This window comes from Nicotiana tomentosiformis, chromosome 2 (assembly GCF_000390325.3).
Source record: "Nicotiana tomentosiformis chromosome 2, ASM39032v3, whole genome shotgun sequence".
NCBI classification, from domain to species: Eukaryota; Viridiplantae; Streptophyta; class Magnoliopsida; order Solanales; family Solanaceae; genus Nicotiana; species Nicotiana tomentosiformis.
Window position 1 is genome coordinate 166,026,854 of NC_090813.1, and position 18,453 is coordinate 166,045,306.

The 18,453-nt window shown below is 38.7% G+C and overlaps 1 protein-coding gene across 1 annotated transcript; it reads right to left on the reverse strand.

The window, feature by feature from the left end:
- Positions 1-1,668: 1,668 nt before the first annotated feature.
- LOC138906012 (uncharacterized) lies at positions 1,669-2,791 on the reverse strand. Its single transcript, XM_070194530.1, has 2 exons — positions 2,612-2,791; positions 1,669-2,058 (listed from the first exon to the last, which is right to left on the reverse strand). Exons 1-2 carry the CDS (start codon positions 2,789-2,791, stop codon positions 1,669-1,671), a joined length of 570 nt encoding a protein of 189 aa, XP_070050631.1.
- Positions 2,792-18,453: the final 15,662 nt, after the last annotated feature.

The following is an 18,453-nucleotide window of genomic DNA, read 5'->3' on the forward strand; positions in this document are numbered from 1 at the left end:
ACCCCCAACACATAGCAAGCATCGTAATCTATGGGGAAAATACTCTAAAACAAAGCCTAGGCAAGATACTACCTCAAAGCACGAGAATCAATACTCCAAAGAGCCCTTGCCTCTCATATGGGCCTCCGAACGGGTCAAATCTAGCCCAAAACAAATCAATAACATAAAACACGGTGATAGAAATCGATTCCAAGTGATAAAACTTTAAACTTTAGCAAATAGCAAAAAGTCAACCAAAAGGTTAACTAGGGCCTGCCTCCCGGAACCCGACAAAAGTCACAAATCCTGACTACTCATTCAAATACGAGTCCAAATATACAAGTTTCATCCAAATCCGACTCCGATTTGAGGTTCAAATCTCCATTTTTTACTCTCCAAAATCATAGTAAAAATACCCAAATATCTCCTTTTGATTTCACCATACAACAGTCAAAATCAATGATAGAATCATGAATAATAATCAAATCCAAGTTAAAAATACTTACCCAATCCAAGTGGGTGAATATCGCCTCAACCATCTCCCCAATCCGAGTTCCCAATCACAAAATATGACAAAAGAAGCCAAACCCTTGATTAAAAGTTTTCTACCCAGTGTTCTCGCTTCTGCGGCCTAAATGTCTGCGAAAAAATCCTCGCAGATGCTGATCCAACTTAATACCCTGGCATGTCGCTTCAGCGGTCAAGCTTACGCTTCTGCGAGCCCGGTTCAGCGGACTGGGCTTTCACCTGCGCCCAAAGCTTCGCACATGCGGACACTATTGCCCTTTGCTAGCCTTCGCATATGTGACCCCCAATCCACATTTGTGGACTCGCACCTGCAGACTAAACCTCGTAGGTGCAAAAACACTAGACTATAACTTCCAATCCAACCTCAAATGAACCGAAACCCATATGAAACACACCCCGAGCCCCTCGGGACCCCGTCCAATCATACCAACTTGTCCCAAAACATAACACAAGCATACTCGAGGTCTCAAATCATACAAAATAACATAAAAATTATAAATCGCACCTCAATTCAAGCTTAATGAACTAATCAAACTTCAAACTTCCAAACTTATGTCGAACCACGTCTAACCAACTAAGAATACCCCAAATTTTGCACACAAGTCCCAAATGATATAATGAACCTATTTCAACTCCCTGAGCAATAATTCAAACCCGGCATCATCAAAGTCAACTCCCGATCAAACCTATGAACCTTCTAATTCTTCAAATTTCAAACTCGCTAAATAGAGAAAAATCAACCTTAGAACATCCAACTTCAAATCCGGACATAATCCTAAGTCCAAAATCACCATACAAATCTATTGGAACCATCAAAACATCATTCCGAGATTATTTACACAAAAGTCAAACCTCGGTTAATTCTTGTAACTTAAGCTTCCAACCATGGAACTAAGTGTTTCATTTCACTCCAAAACTTTCCCAAAACTAAACCAACCATCCCCACTAGTCACAAAACAACAAAGAAGCATATGGGGAGCATCAAATAGGGAAACGGGGATCAAATACACAAGACAACTAGCTGAGCCGTTACATTCTCCCCCTCTTAAACAAACGTTTATCCTCGAACAAGTTTAGTGTCATACCTGGGATATCATAAAGCTGAGGATATCTGCTCTACATATCAAGCTCGGTATCCCAAGTCTCCTCTCGGCCTCTCCACTAAACCTTCACTGATGCAATACTCTTCGACCTCATCTTCTGAATCTTCCCATCCAAAATGGCCACCGGCTCCTCCTCATAAGCCAGATTCTCATCCAACTGCACTGAGCTGAAATCCAACACATGCGACGGATCCTTATAGTACTTCCGAAGCATGGAAACATGAACCACTGGGTGAACTCCAGTTAATCTGGGTGGAAAAGCGAGTCTATAGGCCACCTCACCCACTCTCTCTAACACCTCGAAAGGACCAACATATCGAGGGTGAAACTTGCCCTTCTTCCAAAACCTCATCACGCCCTTCATAGGAGAAACTCGGAGAAGAACCCTCTCATCTTCCATGAAAGCCACATCACGAACCTTCCTATTAGTATAACTCTTCTTCCTGGACTACGTTGTACAAAGCCGCTCCTGAATCAATTTCATCTTCTCCAAAGCATCACGAACCAAATATGTGCTAAACAATCTAGACTCACCTGGCTCAAACCAACCAACCGGAGAATGACATCGCCTCCCATACAATGCCTCATAAGGATCTATCTGGATGCTCGACTAATATTTATTCTATGCAAACTCCACTAATGGAAGAAACTAATCCCGCTGGCCTCCGAAATCTATGACATAAACTCTCAACATATCATCCAATATCTGAATGGTCCACTCGGACTGCCCGTTCATCTAAGGGTGAAATGCAGTGCTCAACTCAACTTGCATGCCCAACTAATGTTGAACAGCTATCCATAAGTGCGAAGTAAACTGAATACCTCAATCTGAGATAATAGACACCGGCAAACCACGCAAGCGGACAATCTACCTGATATAAATCATAGCCAACTACTCTGAAGTGTAGGAAGTCATGACTGGAATGAAATGTGCAGACTTGGTCAGTCTGTCCACAATGACCCAAACAACGTCAATCTCCTCAATGTCGAGGCAAACCTACCACAAAGTCAATAGTGATGCGCTCCCACTTCCACTTTAGTATCTCAATCTTCTGAAGCAATCCACCAGGTCTTTTATGCTCATACTTGATCTGCTGACAACTTAAACACCGAGTAACATGTCCAACAATTTCTTTCTTCATCCTTCGCCACCAATAATGCTGCTTCAAATCATGATACATCTTCGTAGCACCCAGATGAATAGAATACCACGAGCTATGAGCCTCCTCAAGAATAAACTCTCTCAACCCATCTACAAGAATCAAATCCGGCCCTGAAGCCACAGTACACCATTATCACCAATAGAAACTTCCTTAGCACCACCTCGTTGCACTGTGTCCCTAAGGACAAGTAAATGGGGATCATTATAGTGTATGAGCCTTAATGCGCTCAAACAAGGATGACTGAGATATAACACAAGCAAGGACTCTGTTAGGCTCCGATATATCCAATCTCACAAATATATTGACCAATGCCTCAACATTCATAGCCAAAGACCTCTCCTCAACTGGAATAAATGCTAAACTCCCAATACTCTTCCCCTTTCTACTCAAGGCGTCTGCTATTAGCCTTCCCCTGATGATAAATAATAGTGATATCATAGTCATTCAATAGCTCTAACCACCTCAGCTACCTCAAGTTTAGATCCTTTTGCTTGAATAGATGCTAAAGACTTTGACGATCCGTATACACCTCACAAGACACGCCATATAAGTAATGCCTCCAAATCTTGAATGCGTGAACAATAGCTGCTAACTCCAAATCATGCACTGGATAGTTCCTCTCATGAGGCTTCAACCGGCGCAACATGTAGGTAATCACCCTACCGTCCTGCATCAACACACACCCAATGCCAACCCGAGAAGCATCATAACAAACCGCATAAGACCCCGATCCTAAAGGCAAAACCAACTGTCACGCCCAACCTTAGAAAGTGCAACAGGCGCTAAACCGAGATAACCTGGTCGAGCAAGCCTACTAGATTGTCTTCAACCCGACTCACCCATAAATAAAGAGAAGATAAATATCATTAATTAACACAAGAGGATTCATGAACTACACTAATTGCATCACCATTAATTACTTCACTTTTAAAACTCCCAAAATACATACACTTTCATAGTTGAAGTGAAATAACTGATTCAAACACAACAAGTCTGGTTTGATTTCCCCAACCCCATGTACAACCCACATTGTGTCTACGGTGCCTCTAATGGATACAAAAGAATACCATGATAATACTGGCAACAAGGCCCCAGCTATACCTCAAACACAATGCATGGGGAACAAAAGATAGAAGACCCCGAAATGAAGTGGGACTCACCAAATCTGTTGGGAAGAGGGTGTGCTGGTATTAATGATCAATGCCACCTGCTGCGGAACCACCTGCATCCATTAAAGATGAAGCGCCCTCGGCAAAAGGGACGTTAGTACATACAGAATAGTACTAGTATGTATGACTAAACACCCTCTCATTAGAACATGTAACAATACAAGGAAGAACAGTCATAAAATCAATGGAAGTCTCAAACAATACTAAATCATCAAGTTAGGATCAAGATAGGTTTTCAAATAGATTTCCATTATTTTAGGTTGGGAGATCTTAGCACCGATATACCACTGTGATTTTAGCACAGAGTCCGATCACGGCCCGATCGGCTAGGCCGTCTCACCCAAAGACATCAACCACATTCCTAATCACTATCACAGTTTCAATCATTATCTCAATCACAATTTCAAGCACAGTCACCACTATTTCTGCGACATGGCGTCCGATCACGACCCGACAGGCTAGGCCATCTCACCATAATGACGTGTGGATCAACATCACCCTTTTCTAGTAATCATCCCATCCCAATAAAGGGGAATATTCTCATCACATCAATCCTATCCCAAATGAGGGGATAATTACAATCCACTCCTACACTAGCATGCGTAGTTTCGGGGTTAGGCTATTTCAACCTACCCTTCCTCGGTGACTAATGATACTCCCAAAGTATTTATTATTTAAAGGATTTACAACTCATTTCAACATCTTTTTACACATCTCTTAGTTTCACTAGCACTACTGGCCCCAAATGTAATATCATTCTTGGCACGTTGGCCGTATTTTATATTTCATGCTCACCTCTTTCACTTTCAAACATTATCACGGATCATCAACAACAAAGCATTCTATTCAAGACTTTGAGTACATATGTGAGCAATTAAGAGTCTTAAGCGCATTGAGATTTCTACACAATTTGGCGTAATAGCTTTCATTTGAAACATGACTTGAAGTCATAACATTTAGATATGCAACCCATACTTTGAACACATTCTCAAATAGTAGCATAACATAACAAGAACATTTGGAATACATATTGAACACATATATCTTTTGACACAAGGCTTATTTGGAATAATAAATTTATAATGAGCAACTAGGGACTTACAAGGACATTGTGGGGTTCAATTCTAAAAGAGGAGTTTAGCCAACATACCTCGCTTTGACCTTCCTTAAATTACTACAATGTTCCGGAAATCTTAGCAACTTTGATCTATTTAGAAATATAACAAAATTGAACACAAATTAGGAAGGAGTTCATGGTTCCAGCTCATTTAAGTATTTTATCATACACTAGGTGGGCATTATGATTTGTAGGTTCTCATATGGTGGATTTCCTTCACCCCACAACCCAAGGTCTACCCAATTAAGCTCAACAATCTTACCACAACCTTGATAGTACATGCATGAATAATGAACAACTCCCACACCCAAGAATCACACTCCCTATTAACCATCTTCTACCCCAAATTCGAAATTGAAACTAGGACATGGAACCTTATCTCTTGGATGAAAAACTTGTGAGTTTCTCCTTGTGAATTCTTCAACTTTGAGCAAGAATTGATGAACAATAATCTTAGGAACTTCCCCTCTCACTCTATGGTACTTCCTCTCTCTAGAAATATCAGGTTTTTTCTTCAAAACTGGCCCTATGCGTCTATATATCGAAATGGGGTCGGGTTATAAAATTAAAAAAATGAAGCCCCGATGCGATTCTACGGTCGCATAAAGGACCGCAGAACCTCCTTCCAAAATTTCTCATGCTGGCTTCTGCGACGAATATGCGGCCTGTGAAACGAGTATGTGGCCACATAATTGACCGCAAAATAGCTTCCAAAGTTTGGCCATTTCTCTACTTCACTCTGCGGCAAATCTGCGGTTTGCAGATCAATTCTGCTATCGAAGAATGAACCACAGAAACACCCTGCTCTGCCAAAAATTTGTTTTCAACACCCCAACGCATTGTTCAACCCTAAAAGTCCGTACAGCGGCGAGCTTGAATCTCTACAGTCATCAATACATAAGTCTACCTCGGCATCACAAAACCTCGGGATTTAGGTAAAAATTTACGGGGCCTTACACCAATACTGGAGTTGTAGTCAAGGCCGCCTTGAGCTTCTGAAAGTTCTCTTCACACTCAACCAACCACCTGAACATAGCACCCTTCTGAGTCAACTTAGTCAATGGAGCAACAATAGATGAAAATCCTTCAACAAAATGATGGTAATAACTAGCCAAACCCAAGAAGATCCTGATCTTTGTAACAGTAGAAGGTCTAGGCCAACTCTGAACTGCCTTAATATTCTTTACGTCCACCTTGATCTCATCACTTGATACCACATGACCATAGAATTCCACCGAGTCTAATCAAAATTTGCACTTAGAAAATATAGAATATAGCTTCTTCTCCCTCAAAGTCTAGAGCACGATCCTCAAATGCTGCTCAAGCCCATCCCTACTACGGGAATACACAAATGTATCATCAATTAACACAATGAAAAAAGAATCCAAATAAGGCTAGAACACATTGTTCATAAAGTGCATGAAAGTTGTTGGAGCATAAGCCAACCCAAACGGCATCACCAAAAACTCATAATGCCTATAACCAGTCCGTAAAGCGGTCTTAGGGATGTCTGAAGCCCTAATATTCAACTGGTGATACCCCGATATCAAGTCAATCTTTGTGAACACCCTGGAACCCTGAAGCTGAACAAATAAGTCATCAATGCGCGGCAATAGATACTTGTTCTTGATGGACACCTTGTTCAACTGCTGATAGTATACACATTCTCACAGACTCATTCTTCTTCTTAACAAATTACACTGGTGCACCCCCAAGATGAAACACTAGACCTGATGAACCCCTCCTGCAACTTTTCCTTTGATTCCTTCAACTCTGCTAGAGGCATACGACACGAGGAATAGAGATGGGTTGTGCGCCTGGTGCCAAAATCAATATCCCTATCGGGTGGCATGCCTGGTTGGTCTGCTGGAAACACATTCAAAAACTCTCTCACTACTGGAATTAAGTCAACAGTAGGTGTATCAACACTAGCATCTCTAACAAACGCTAAATATGCCAAACATCCCTTCTCTACCATCCATTAAGCCTTCAAGAATGAGATCACTCTGCTAGGAGTGCAACCACGAGAACCTTTTAATCAGACTCCTGATTTACTTAGTTGATGTAACTCTCGAGCTTCCTCTTCTCTCTCAGGCTTTCAGTAGGCTTAAGTTGTCTTCCAATCTGCTGCTCAGGGTATTAGTTATTACATTAACCTTTTGTGGATGCTATGGAACATCCATATTATAATCTTCTAACAATTCAAGCCTTTGTCTGTGGCGTGGTCTCATTTCTTTCTTTTAATGATATACGGAAGTCTCATATACATGGAAGAATGTCAACATATATCTTACATGGATAGTACTCCGAAGTCTTAAGTGCGTTAATAACGTAACTAATTCTAGGTCATAGATCGAATAATTCCTTGCGTGCCTTCTCAGCTGTCTTTAAACGTAAGCAATTACTTTTCCTGGTCGTTCTGCCACTTGTTGCATGAATACTTTGCTTATCTTAGTGCACACGCATATTGGAATTTCTTGCAACTCATATGAACTCAAATATTACTTTTAGTTTCACTTCCCGTTCATTAGTAACGATAGGTGCCACTTTCTTATAGAGTGCATACAATATTCTAATGACATTGTTGTTACAAGATCATTTCTTCTGTAATATCGAATTCAGGTTATTATGCTTAGGTCAAAGCCTTCATCATTATTTCCTTAGCTAGTCTTTCGTTGTAGTACTTAGGGGAGACCCTTTGACTTTTGTAAAACTGCAAGCTTATTATATCGTATACTCGACGGAATTTTTCATGTTCTTACTCACCTATAATTACCCTTAGTTACTTATCTTCGTGCCCTTATGCTCGTAGGGTTTCTTTTGAACTCAAATTTTGATTGTCTCACTCTTTATATTTCTGTAACACTTATACGGTACCTTTCACTACCCCAACTCCTATATGAATATTTCTCCAGGACTATGATCTCATATCTACGACACTGAATTCACTATGATGAGGTTCACTATGTTTATCTTGCATGATTTGCAGATTTATCTGGACCTCTTGTCCATAACTAGGCTCTTCCTGAATCAACTACTAACTACTTGTTGGTCCATTCTCATATCTATATTTTGTGTAACCTCTCTTGGGTTATATCTTTTATCTTAACTTACCTCTCGCACTAGCTCCTTATGTATCAAGTGTCAATTCACACTTATTTATCAATTAACATCCTTAACGGGAACCCTTGCTGCCTCTTCCTAGTGTCGTGCTTGCATAAAGTTCTAGAGTCGTGACATATCTATAGGATCTGAATAAATGCAATCTCATTATTTTTGCCTTTTTACCGCATTCTTCCTTTACCATTCTATATTAACCTCAACCACTTAACTCCGACTTAGTAACATATCATACCATCTTCCCCCCTTTAGGTGCGTACTAAAATTTAATGCTCTGAAGTTTTACCTATAGATGTTTTACTTATTCATCTTCGTCGTCTTTTCAAATTTTCAATAACCCTTACTCACCTTGTAGTAACCCTTCTGTACTAGGGATAACTGAATTTCTTACGCACGAGGGTGACACCTAGTATAACTGGCACACTTAGTCCTTTAAGCTTAACTCTACTCACAACGCTTGCTGAACGAAAGCGTCTTCTTGAATGACCTTTAAAGGTTATTCTTCCGCTATCCATTCTATTATTGCCAGAATGTGGTATCTGAAAATTCTCACGATGTCAACTATTATCGAATCCTCTTATCCCTAATTCATGTTCAGTTTATCTTGTTCACTAGCCCATACTGAATTTTATTACTCTGGGGGGTCTAACTTAGCCTTCTGGTAATCACATTGGAGTCACCAACTCACTTCTCGAAATGAGGATATGGCTTTATGGCTTAAACTCTTTTATAGTCTCAAGGCCGGTCTCCTCTTGTCTTTTCCTTCACTGGACTGTAGACTCTGTCATCATGTCATATTTTGATTTATCGTTATCACCCATTTATCACATCTTACTCATAATACTTCGTTTACTATTTTCTTATTCTCCTTCTAATGCTTATGTCTATTACCTTATTCTAAAAACTTCAACAAAACATTCTTTCACTTTTAGCTCCCCTTGCTCCATTTCACTGGCTCTTCGGGTCGCCTAACATTCTCTCTTTACTAGGGACGCGAATCATACTAAAGTAAATATTTATCCCTTCTAGAATTCCAGTGCCTATCTTCTGAATTTTCTAAACATTCTAGTATTCATACTGACTGTACTATTCTAGAGTGTACCACCTGGGTGTCTCAAAAGGAGAACTTTTATCACGTTCGCAATATCTTCGAAAATGTCGGCTAATGCTAACAATCCATCCACCATTTTGGGTTACTCTAACCCCAGCTGGATCCTGATATATCATCATTCTCTTAAACTATATCTATTAGCTCCCATAAGGCATAACTTAGATTAGTATGGCCAATTGTACATACATCTATTAATGTTGAAAGTAAACTCATAATGCTTATATTTATCTGCCTGAATTGTAAATACTGATAATCTTCACTAACTGGGTACCTCATATCCTTCTTCATTTTGCTTCTTTTACCTATTAAAACTTATACTTTTACCTTCTGATACTCCTATGGCCTGCTATTCACGGGGTGTGTTTGATATTCCCACCTTAAGGTCTTACGAAGGAAATTTGCATATCTGGTATGCACTATCTGATAGGGCACAAACTGGGCCACGTCATCAAGAACTCTCTATCTACTAGTGCCCTTACCTACCATTGTATTAGCCCTTTGGCTAGCTGTAATCTTTCTAATTGCAAGCATCTCTGTATCGTTAGCAAACATAAGTGATATTCGGCTTAAAGTATGTATATTTATGTGCATATTGCCTCACATTTTACTTATGTTTCGTAGATTTCGGATGTGTAATGTAATGATTTCTACTAATTAGTGGTATTTTTATGTGTAAAAATTATCCAAAAATAATTTAGGACAAAGGTGTGTGATTGAAGCAAAAAGGGGAAGAAACGAGAAAAAGCCACAAAGTAGCGCCACAGGTAGCATGGGGCACTACCTGTGGCGCAGTTTCCAGAAGAGCAAAATTCGTAGTGCCAGGGCTAGCGCCCCACGCTACCCTGGGCGCTGTTAATGGGAATTTGTCCTATTTCACGCGGGACTTGGTTATTTCGACAAAAGACGCCCCCAACTCGTATAAAAGCAAGTCTAAACCTATTTTGGAGGGGGGGCGCCACTTTGAGAGAGAAACACAAGTACGAAACACTTGGGGGCACGAATTTTATTGATTCTTCCATCCCTCATCTAGTATTCATAGCTTTTATGTTTAAAAATGATATTTTTATTATTGTTATGAACATGAGTGGCTAAGAACCTCATTATTCTGGGGTTATGGGTCGTTCTTGACTATTGTAATTTGACGGTTAATTATTTTGCTTGATTTTATCATATTAGTTTGTTTATCCAATCTTGCACTTAATTATTCTATTGCGTAGCTAACAATAGAGTACTATCCACGAATTTATAGTTGAACTCAAAAGTGGGAACTATAGATTGCATATAAGATTGGATAGAGTAAGTTCTTGAATCCGGGCATCGGAGAATAGATTCGTGATTAGGATAGACATATTCTAGTTGCCTTACTTGGATATTTTTGCAGATATACATGCGTTCTTGTCAAGTTTGATTCTATAGACATATAGTCTTAGGTTGGCTCATCGAGAGAACTTTTCGAGCATAATAAACCCTGCTAATCAACATGTTAGATAAGTCAAGTGATTACATCAACTTGAAAAATGCAATAGGAGAGACGTTAATCCCATAACCCTGGAATATCCCCATCTCATTGAATTCTTTCAAAGTGTTTGTTTTCTCTACTTGTGATCTTATTTTCTTGCTTGCTTATTAGTTCGTAGTATTTTGTTTACAAAAATCATAATCATCTTCTTCACACTTACTTGAGAATTAAATTTATAAATAGCTTAGTTTGGAAAATAGTTGATCGTAAATCCTTGTTGGAACGATACTTTCTTATCACTTTATTACTTGTCGACCTCGTTTACTTGCGTATGCGTTGGGACCCAACAAGTTTTTGGCACCATTGCCGGGGATTTAGAAATTAGCTATTTATCTTAAATAAGCTTTTATTTTTTTTTGTTCAAGTGTTAATTTGTTTGATTGTTTCTGACTCTACATATGTCCACCTTGAATGCTAAGAAGAAGCAACAGTTTGAACAACCTTCCTCCTCCTGATCCTGAACCTGAAAGACTTTTCCACATGTTAAGGAGGGAGGCGGAAGAAAGAGCAATAATTGCAGAGTTGGGTATTGTAGTCCAACTACAGCCAATCGAGATGGCAGAAAATGAAGAAAGACCGGTGATTGAGGCAGCAAGGCCTAGTCTCGCGAACATGACTCAGGTTATCGTGAAGCCTGATATAACTGGGCACTTTGAGCTCAAGCAGTACATGATGCAATGTATTAAATCCACAGGGCTATTTGTGGGGTTGTCAAGTGAAGATCCCCAAAGGCATATACAAAATTTCTTGGAGATTACGGATACATACAACCATCTGAACATCTCTATGGACTATGTCAGACTGACTTTGTTTCCCTTTTCTCTAATGGAGGAAATAAACGAATGGTTAAACAAGGAACCTACAAACTCGATCCACACATGGGATGATCTGTCACGAAAATTACCTAATCAAGTTTTTTCCCACTAAGAAGACAAATGTACTGAGGAGCCAGATTCTTGGGTTTCAACAACGAGATGGTGAGACTCTTCGTTAAGCTTGGGAAAGATATAAGAAACTACTCAGGGACTGCTCACATCATTGTCAGACTAATGAGGTGTTGGGACATACTTTTGTGGATGGATTAGATGAGACCTCCAAATGAAATCTAGACTCAACTTGTGGAGGGAGTTGCATGAAAAAGCCATATAGTGAGATTCAGACTCTTCTCAACAATTTCACTGCAAATGATAATAACTAGCAAGGTGAGGGTGAACCAAGAAGGATGATAAAACAGAAAGTAGCAGGTACACTTGAGCTAGAGGAGATGTCATCCATGCGGGCAGAAATATCTAAACTTACCAACCAAATGGAAAAGATGGCAATGGGTCAAGGGAATCAAATACATCAGGTTCAGAGGATGGCCATATGCTGTGAAATTTGTGGAGAATTTCACACGAGTGACCAATGCCCGGTGAATCCAGAATCTATTTATTTTGTGGGCCAGCAGAGTAGAGGTCCAATGAACCAAAATGCACAATACGGGAACACCTATAATCCCAATTAGAGGAATCACCCAAATTTCTCATGGGGTGGAAACCATGCCACTTAAAATCAGTACACACCTCAATGGAACTACAATCAGCCTCAAAGGCCACCACAACAAGTAGAAGAAAGCACCAATGATATATTAAAAAGGTTGTTAATTGACAACCAGCAGCTTCGAACAGACAACCAGCAGTTGAGGACTGATTTTCAAAATTTAGAAAGGCAGATTGGGCAGTTAGTTGTACAACTAAATACTCAACCTACTGGAGCACTCCCAAGTGATACCTAGAGGAATCCCATAGAACACGTGCAAGCAATTAATCAAAGAAGTGGGAGAATTGGAGGAGCCTCCCTCCCAAAAGCATGTATCTGAAAGATATTTGGTGTCTAAGGCGGGAAAAGAAGGATGATGAACACTAGCAAGAGATAGAGGAAAGACCACCACCGCCTTTTCCTCAAAGGTTGCAAAAGTCAAAAGATGAGTCCAAGTACAAAATATTCTTAGATATCTTGAGCCAGGTGTGTGTGAATCTACCTTTGATAGGAGTGCTACAAGAAGTACCTAAATATGCCAAGTACTTGAAAGACATTGTGGCCAACAAAAGAAGGTTGACAGAGTTTAAAACGGTTGCACTTACTGAGAAGTGCACTTCTAGAGTACAGATTAAGCTCCCGCCTAAGTTGAAGGATCCAGGTTATTTTACAACTCCCTTGGCGATTAGAAAACACGAGGTTGGTAGAGCCTTGTGCGATGTGGAGCTAGCATTAATTTGATGCCACTATCAGTGTTCAAGCAGCTGAATCTTGGAGCCCCCAGGCCTACTACTATAACTCTACGGCTAGCAGATCGGGCATTAGCAGTGCCTGAAGGACTTATTGAAGATGTGCTGGTACGAGTAGGAAAGTTCATATTTCCCGCAAATTTTATTATTCTTGACTATATGGATGAGGAGGAGGTTCTAATTATTTTGGGGTGACCATTCTTGGCCACTGGAGGGGCACTTATTGATGTGAGGGAGGGGGGGGCAAGCTAAAGATGAGAGTGCATGATGAAGAAATAACATTCAATATGTACAAGGCGCTTAACTTCCTAAGCATTATAAGGATTTGTGCATGATCCCTATGGTAGAATCAAAGGTGATAGAGAAATGTCCTTATGTGGAGCCTAGTAGCATGGAAAAGAAAATCGAGTTAGAAGAAGTGGTGTTGCGAGCTGAATGTGTAAAGGTAAAAGAGAAGAGGGTCAGAGAGGAAAGAGTAGATCCTCCTAGAGCGCGCAAAAAGGCAAAACTCCATAGAAAGAGGAGGAAGCGAAAGCGCCCAGCCTGAGCAGAGTAGCAAAGTCGTGCCATGACTATAAATGAAGCGCTTGTTGGGAGGCAACCCAGCATGTATTTTATTTATTTTATTTTTTTTAGTGTTATGTTTTGTTTGTTTTTGTTTTGCAGATTAGGGGAAGTCTGAGTACCCGAAGTTGAAGTTGATGAGCATGTTGAGCTTAAGTGTGGGGTCGTCCCAACTCTTAATATTGAGGATCATGTTCTAGCTAGGCCCTAGAGGGTCTCATGGAGTATTTCTCATCCTTATTTTAATATTTTTCTATGTGAATATGCATCGAGGACTATGCATATCATAAGTGTGGGGTGGGGGAACTACTTTCTGACTTGTAATTGTATAAAACTATTTTTTATTTTACTAGTTTTATTTTAGAACCCATAGTTAGAAGTAGTCTAGTTTAGAGTAGTAGACTTTAAAAAATGAAAATAAAAAAAATCAGAAAAAGCTCGGACTTTTTCCAACGATGGATCTTTTGGACAGTTTTTTTGAGGGATTAAAGTCCGATTAAAAACACCAATTTTTTTTTTTGGATAGTTAGGTAGTATCCCTTGGTTTTTCTTTGGGTGCCGGTAGGGTGTAGCTTGAACCGGGTATTTTGTTCTTTTAGGAGTAGGATAGGAAGAAAACTGAGTTGCTCTGAAATACCTATTGATATGTTTGGTGCGGGCACATTAGGCTATGGCATGCACTCTATCTTCCTATATATTTGATTTGGATTGTGATGTCTAAAGTAAAATAAATAACCTACTATGTGACATTTTTTTCTCAGTTGTTTGACTTGCAAGTCACTTAGTACATTATTGCTTAAAATTTCTCAACTATATATGCTTGCTTGACTTGAGAGTTGAACAGAACCGTCTTAATTGAGTCATGTGCAATGTGTGTGTGAGGATTTGTGTTATTGTGTGCTATCTTGTTTGGTCTAGAACTTGCCCCGTGTGTTAATCGAAGCGAAATCATTAAGTTGTGCTAGTCTGGGAGATGACGTAGGTGTTTCTTGCTTGATCATAGATGTACTTGTCACTTACAAAATAAAATTTTCCCGTTGCGATCCCCTTTGAGCCTGTAGACCTTTTCTTTGGCACCCACACTACAAGCTGTATCCCTATTTTGTTCTTAATTTGAGCTTGTTAAACCTTTACCTCCAAAGGCACTTAGGCGCTAAAAGAAGCAAGGTGGGAGATTTGGAAAGTAGCTTTCGAGTGGAACCATGGAAGAGCCCATAAGGTGCACTAAATTATAAAAAATAACACTAGCCGATGAACCTTAATGTATGGAGTGTTTGTACAAAAAAAAAAGAGAAAAGAAAATTGCATTGAAAAAAATACAAATAATGTTGATAGTCAAAAGGAAGAAATACACACATCTCCTAATCTTACTAATTCGTGCTAGTGGGGATGTAGAAGTTCTTAATTGAAGAAAGGGCTATGTTTTGTATGGTTTGTGGCGAGTGAATTGATTAAGAAGAATACGTGTTCGATTCTTGAGTGTAGTGTATTAAAGTGCTTAGGAGGGTTAGTCACTTTTCCTAAATGTATCATACCCGTCCTTTAGCCTACATTACAACCCATAAATTCCTAATTGATCCTAGACTTGGATAGCTTAGATTAGTAGAGATGTACACTACGGGCAAGCTTATAGTATGACCACCGGATGCACACGAATTCTTTGTGAGAGTGAGCGACTTTTTCAATTGTGTGATGTTCTTAATTTATGTTCAAATTCATGTGTGGACTATTTCTACATGCACTCTCTTGTTTTTTGGTCAGGGCACATGATCTTATGACGGATTGGCAATGTTGTAGACTTCTCTTGTTGGGTGAGTGTGCGAGTTGAGGGTGCTTAGTGGTAACAAGTCGGCTCTTGAGGTAGGGTGGTTGTGGATAGGTTGTTTGAAATGGTTCAATTGCATTGTGTATACTTGGACATGTTTAAAATGAAAAAATGTGAATTTCATATGTTCATGGTTGATTGCCAGTATCGATTATAGTCAAAGCTAAAGTGTATGATTGAAAATTTGAATTGCTCCTCCCTAGTTGAGATGTGCATTATTGGGGTGTAGTTTATAGTTCCATTAATCGACGGAGAGCGAGAGTTTAAGTGTGGAGTGTTGATATTTGGCTTAAAGTATGTATATTTATGTGCATATTGCCTCACATTTTACTCATGTTTCGTAGATTTTGGATGTGTAATGTAATAATTTGTGCTAATTATTACTATTTTTATGTGTAGGAATCATCCGAAGGCAATTTAGGTCAAAGGTGCATGAATTGAAGAGAAAAGGGGAAGAAACAAGAAAAAGCCGCAAAGTAGCGCCACAGGTTGCGTGGGGCGCTACCTGTGGCGCAGTTTCCAGAAGTGCAAAATTCCCAGCGCCACGGCTAGCGCCCCATACTACCTTGGGCGCTGGTGACAGGAACTTGTCCTATTTCTCCCGAGACTTGGTTATTTCAACCCAAGACGCCCCCAACTCGTATAAAAGCAAATATAAACCTATTTTGGAGGGGGAACACTACTTTGAGAGAGAAACACAAGTACGAAACACTCGGGAGCAAGTAATTCGTCGATTCTTCCATCCTTCATCTAGTATTCATAGCTTTTATGTTTAAAAATAATTTTTTGATTATTGTTATGAACATGAGTGGCTAAGAACGTCATTATTCTGGGGTTATGGGTCGTTCTTAACAATTGTAATTTGACGGTTGATTGTTTTGCTTGATTTTATCATATTAATTTATTTATTCAATCTTGCACTTAATTATTCTATTGCTTAGCTAACAATAGAGTACTATCTACGAATTTATAGTTGAACTCGAAAGTGGGAACTATAGATTGCATATAAGATTGGATAGAGTAAGTTCTTGAATCCAGGCATCAGAGAATAGATTCGTGATTAGGATAGACATATTCTAGTTGCCTTACTTGGTTATTTTTGCAGGAAATATACATGTATTCTTGTCAAGTTTGATTCTATAGACATATAGTCTTAGGTTGGCTTGGATAGGCGAGCAAAGCATCGAAAGAACTTTGCAAGCATAATAAACCCTGCTAAACAACAAACTAGATAAGTCAAGTGATTATATCAACCCGAAAAATGCAATAGGAGAGACGTTAATCCAATAAACCTGAATATCCCCATCTCATTGAATTCTTTCTAAGTGTTTGTTTGCTCTACTTGCGATCTTATTTACTTGCTTGCTTATTAGCTCGTATTAATTTATTTTAAAAAATCACAATCATCTTCTTTACACTCACTTGAGTAGGGGTGTATAAAGAAAACCGATAAACCGCACCAACCCGATAATCTGGGTCAAATCGAGAAAAAAAAACCGATTGTGGTTTGGTTTGATTTGGTTTGGTGTTGGAAAAACAAAATTCGACCATAATTGGTTTGGTTTGGTTTTAACTAAAAAAAGTCAAACCGAAACAAACCAACCCGACATTACATTTATGTAATTTTAAAAAATATTTTATACATATAAATATTTATTGTAATATAATATATAAATATTTCTTAAATTTGTTCATAGTTTTATCTTTAAAAGTATTATTTAAAATTTGGACTTAACTTTCTTGAATGGTCCAATAAATTATATAGCCCATAAAGGTAGTAAGTCAAATAAAGTTCAAATCAATACTAATGCTAATAAAGAAAATTCAATTCAACACTAGGAATGACAATAGTGTTGGATATCTATTTTTTAGCTTTGCATTGATTTATAATAAAAATGTATAACCTAGTTTATCTTTTTTATGCTTAGTTGTGTAATTAATAATACTTATTAGTTGTACTTATTTTAGCACGACCTAGATAGTATTTTTAGATTATGTTAATTTTTATTATGATGTATTAATTAGTAATATTTTTTTTGTACGATTTTATTATTTATGTTATTGAATATTTTAGTATAATATTATGACTCATCTCATATTATTATTTTATTTTCTTAGAAAATACATTATATAGTTGTATCCTACTAGGACTAAAATAAATATTTGGAACAATATTTTTGCTATTAAGACTTAACCGGTTAAAAACCCGAAAACTCGAAAAAAACCGAAAAACCCGATAAAAATTGAGATTGAAAAATCCGACTTTATTGGTTTGGTTTGGTTTATAAATTTAAAAACCTGACACCAATGGTTTGGTTTGGTAATTAAAAAATTCGAACCAACCCGACCTATGTACACCCCTATACTTGAGTATTAAATTTATAAATAGCTTAGATTGGAAAATAGTTGATTATAAATCCTCGTAGGAATTATACTTTCTTATCACTTTATTACTTGTCGACCGCGTATACTTGTGTGTGCGTTTGGACCCAATAATAAGTCATGACTCAAATTTTTATGACTCAGCTCTATAGCACAATTTGGATTTGAAAGAAGGGTAACAGACTCTTAAATGCCTGGTAGCTTCCTCTTTATATAATGTGGTACACAAGACATCTATAACACAAGACTACTAGAAACGGCTTATAGACTCCCTAGGACAGACATACTCTAATAGCAAGTTTGTCACGCTCCAAACCTGGGGAGGCGTGGCTGGCACCCGGTGACATACTCGGCCAGAGCGTACAACTTTATAACTGTGAACTCTGGAGGGGTAACCCTCAACTTAGGCCAACGAGTCCTACTTGCAAGCTGACAATACCAATCAAGGCCGATAAAGCCATATTCCTAATCATTTGAAAATAACGTATATCTCATCTGAGGAGTAAACATGCCCAAAAGCTCATATACATAACTGTACAGGCCGACGATGCCACCATGAACGTCTACAGCCAGCAATACCAAATTGAACATATACACAGGGCTGAC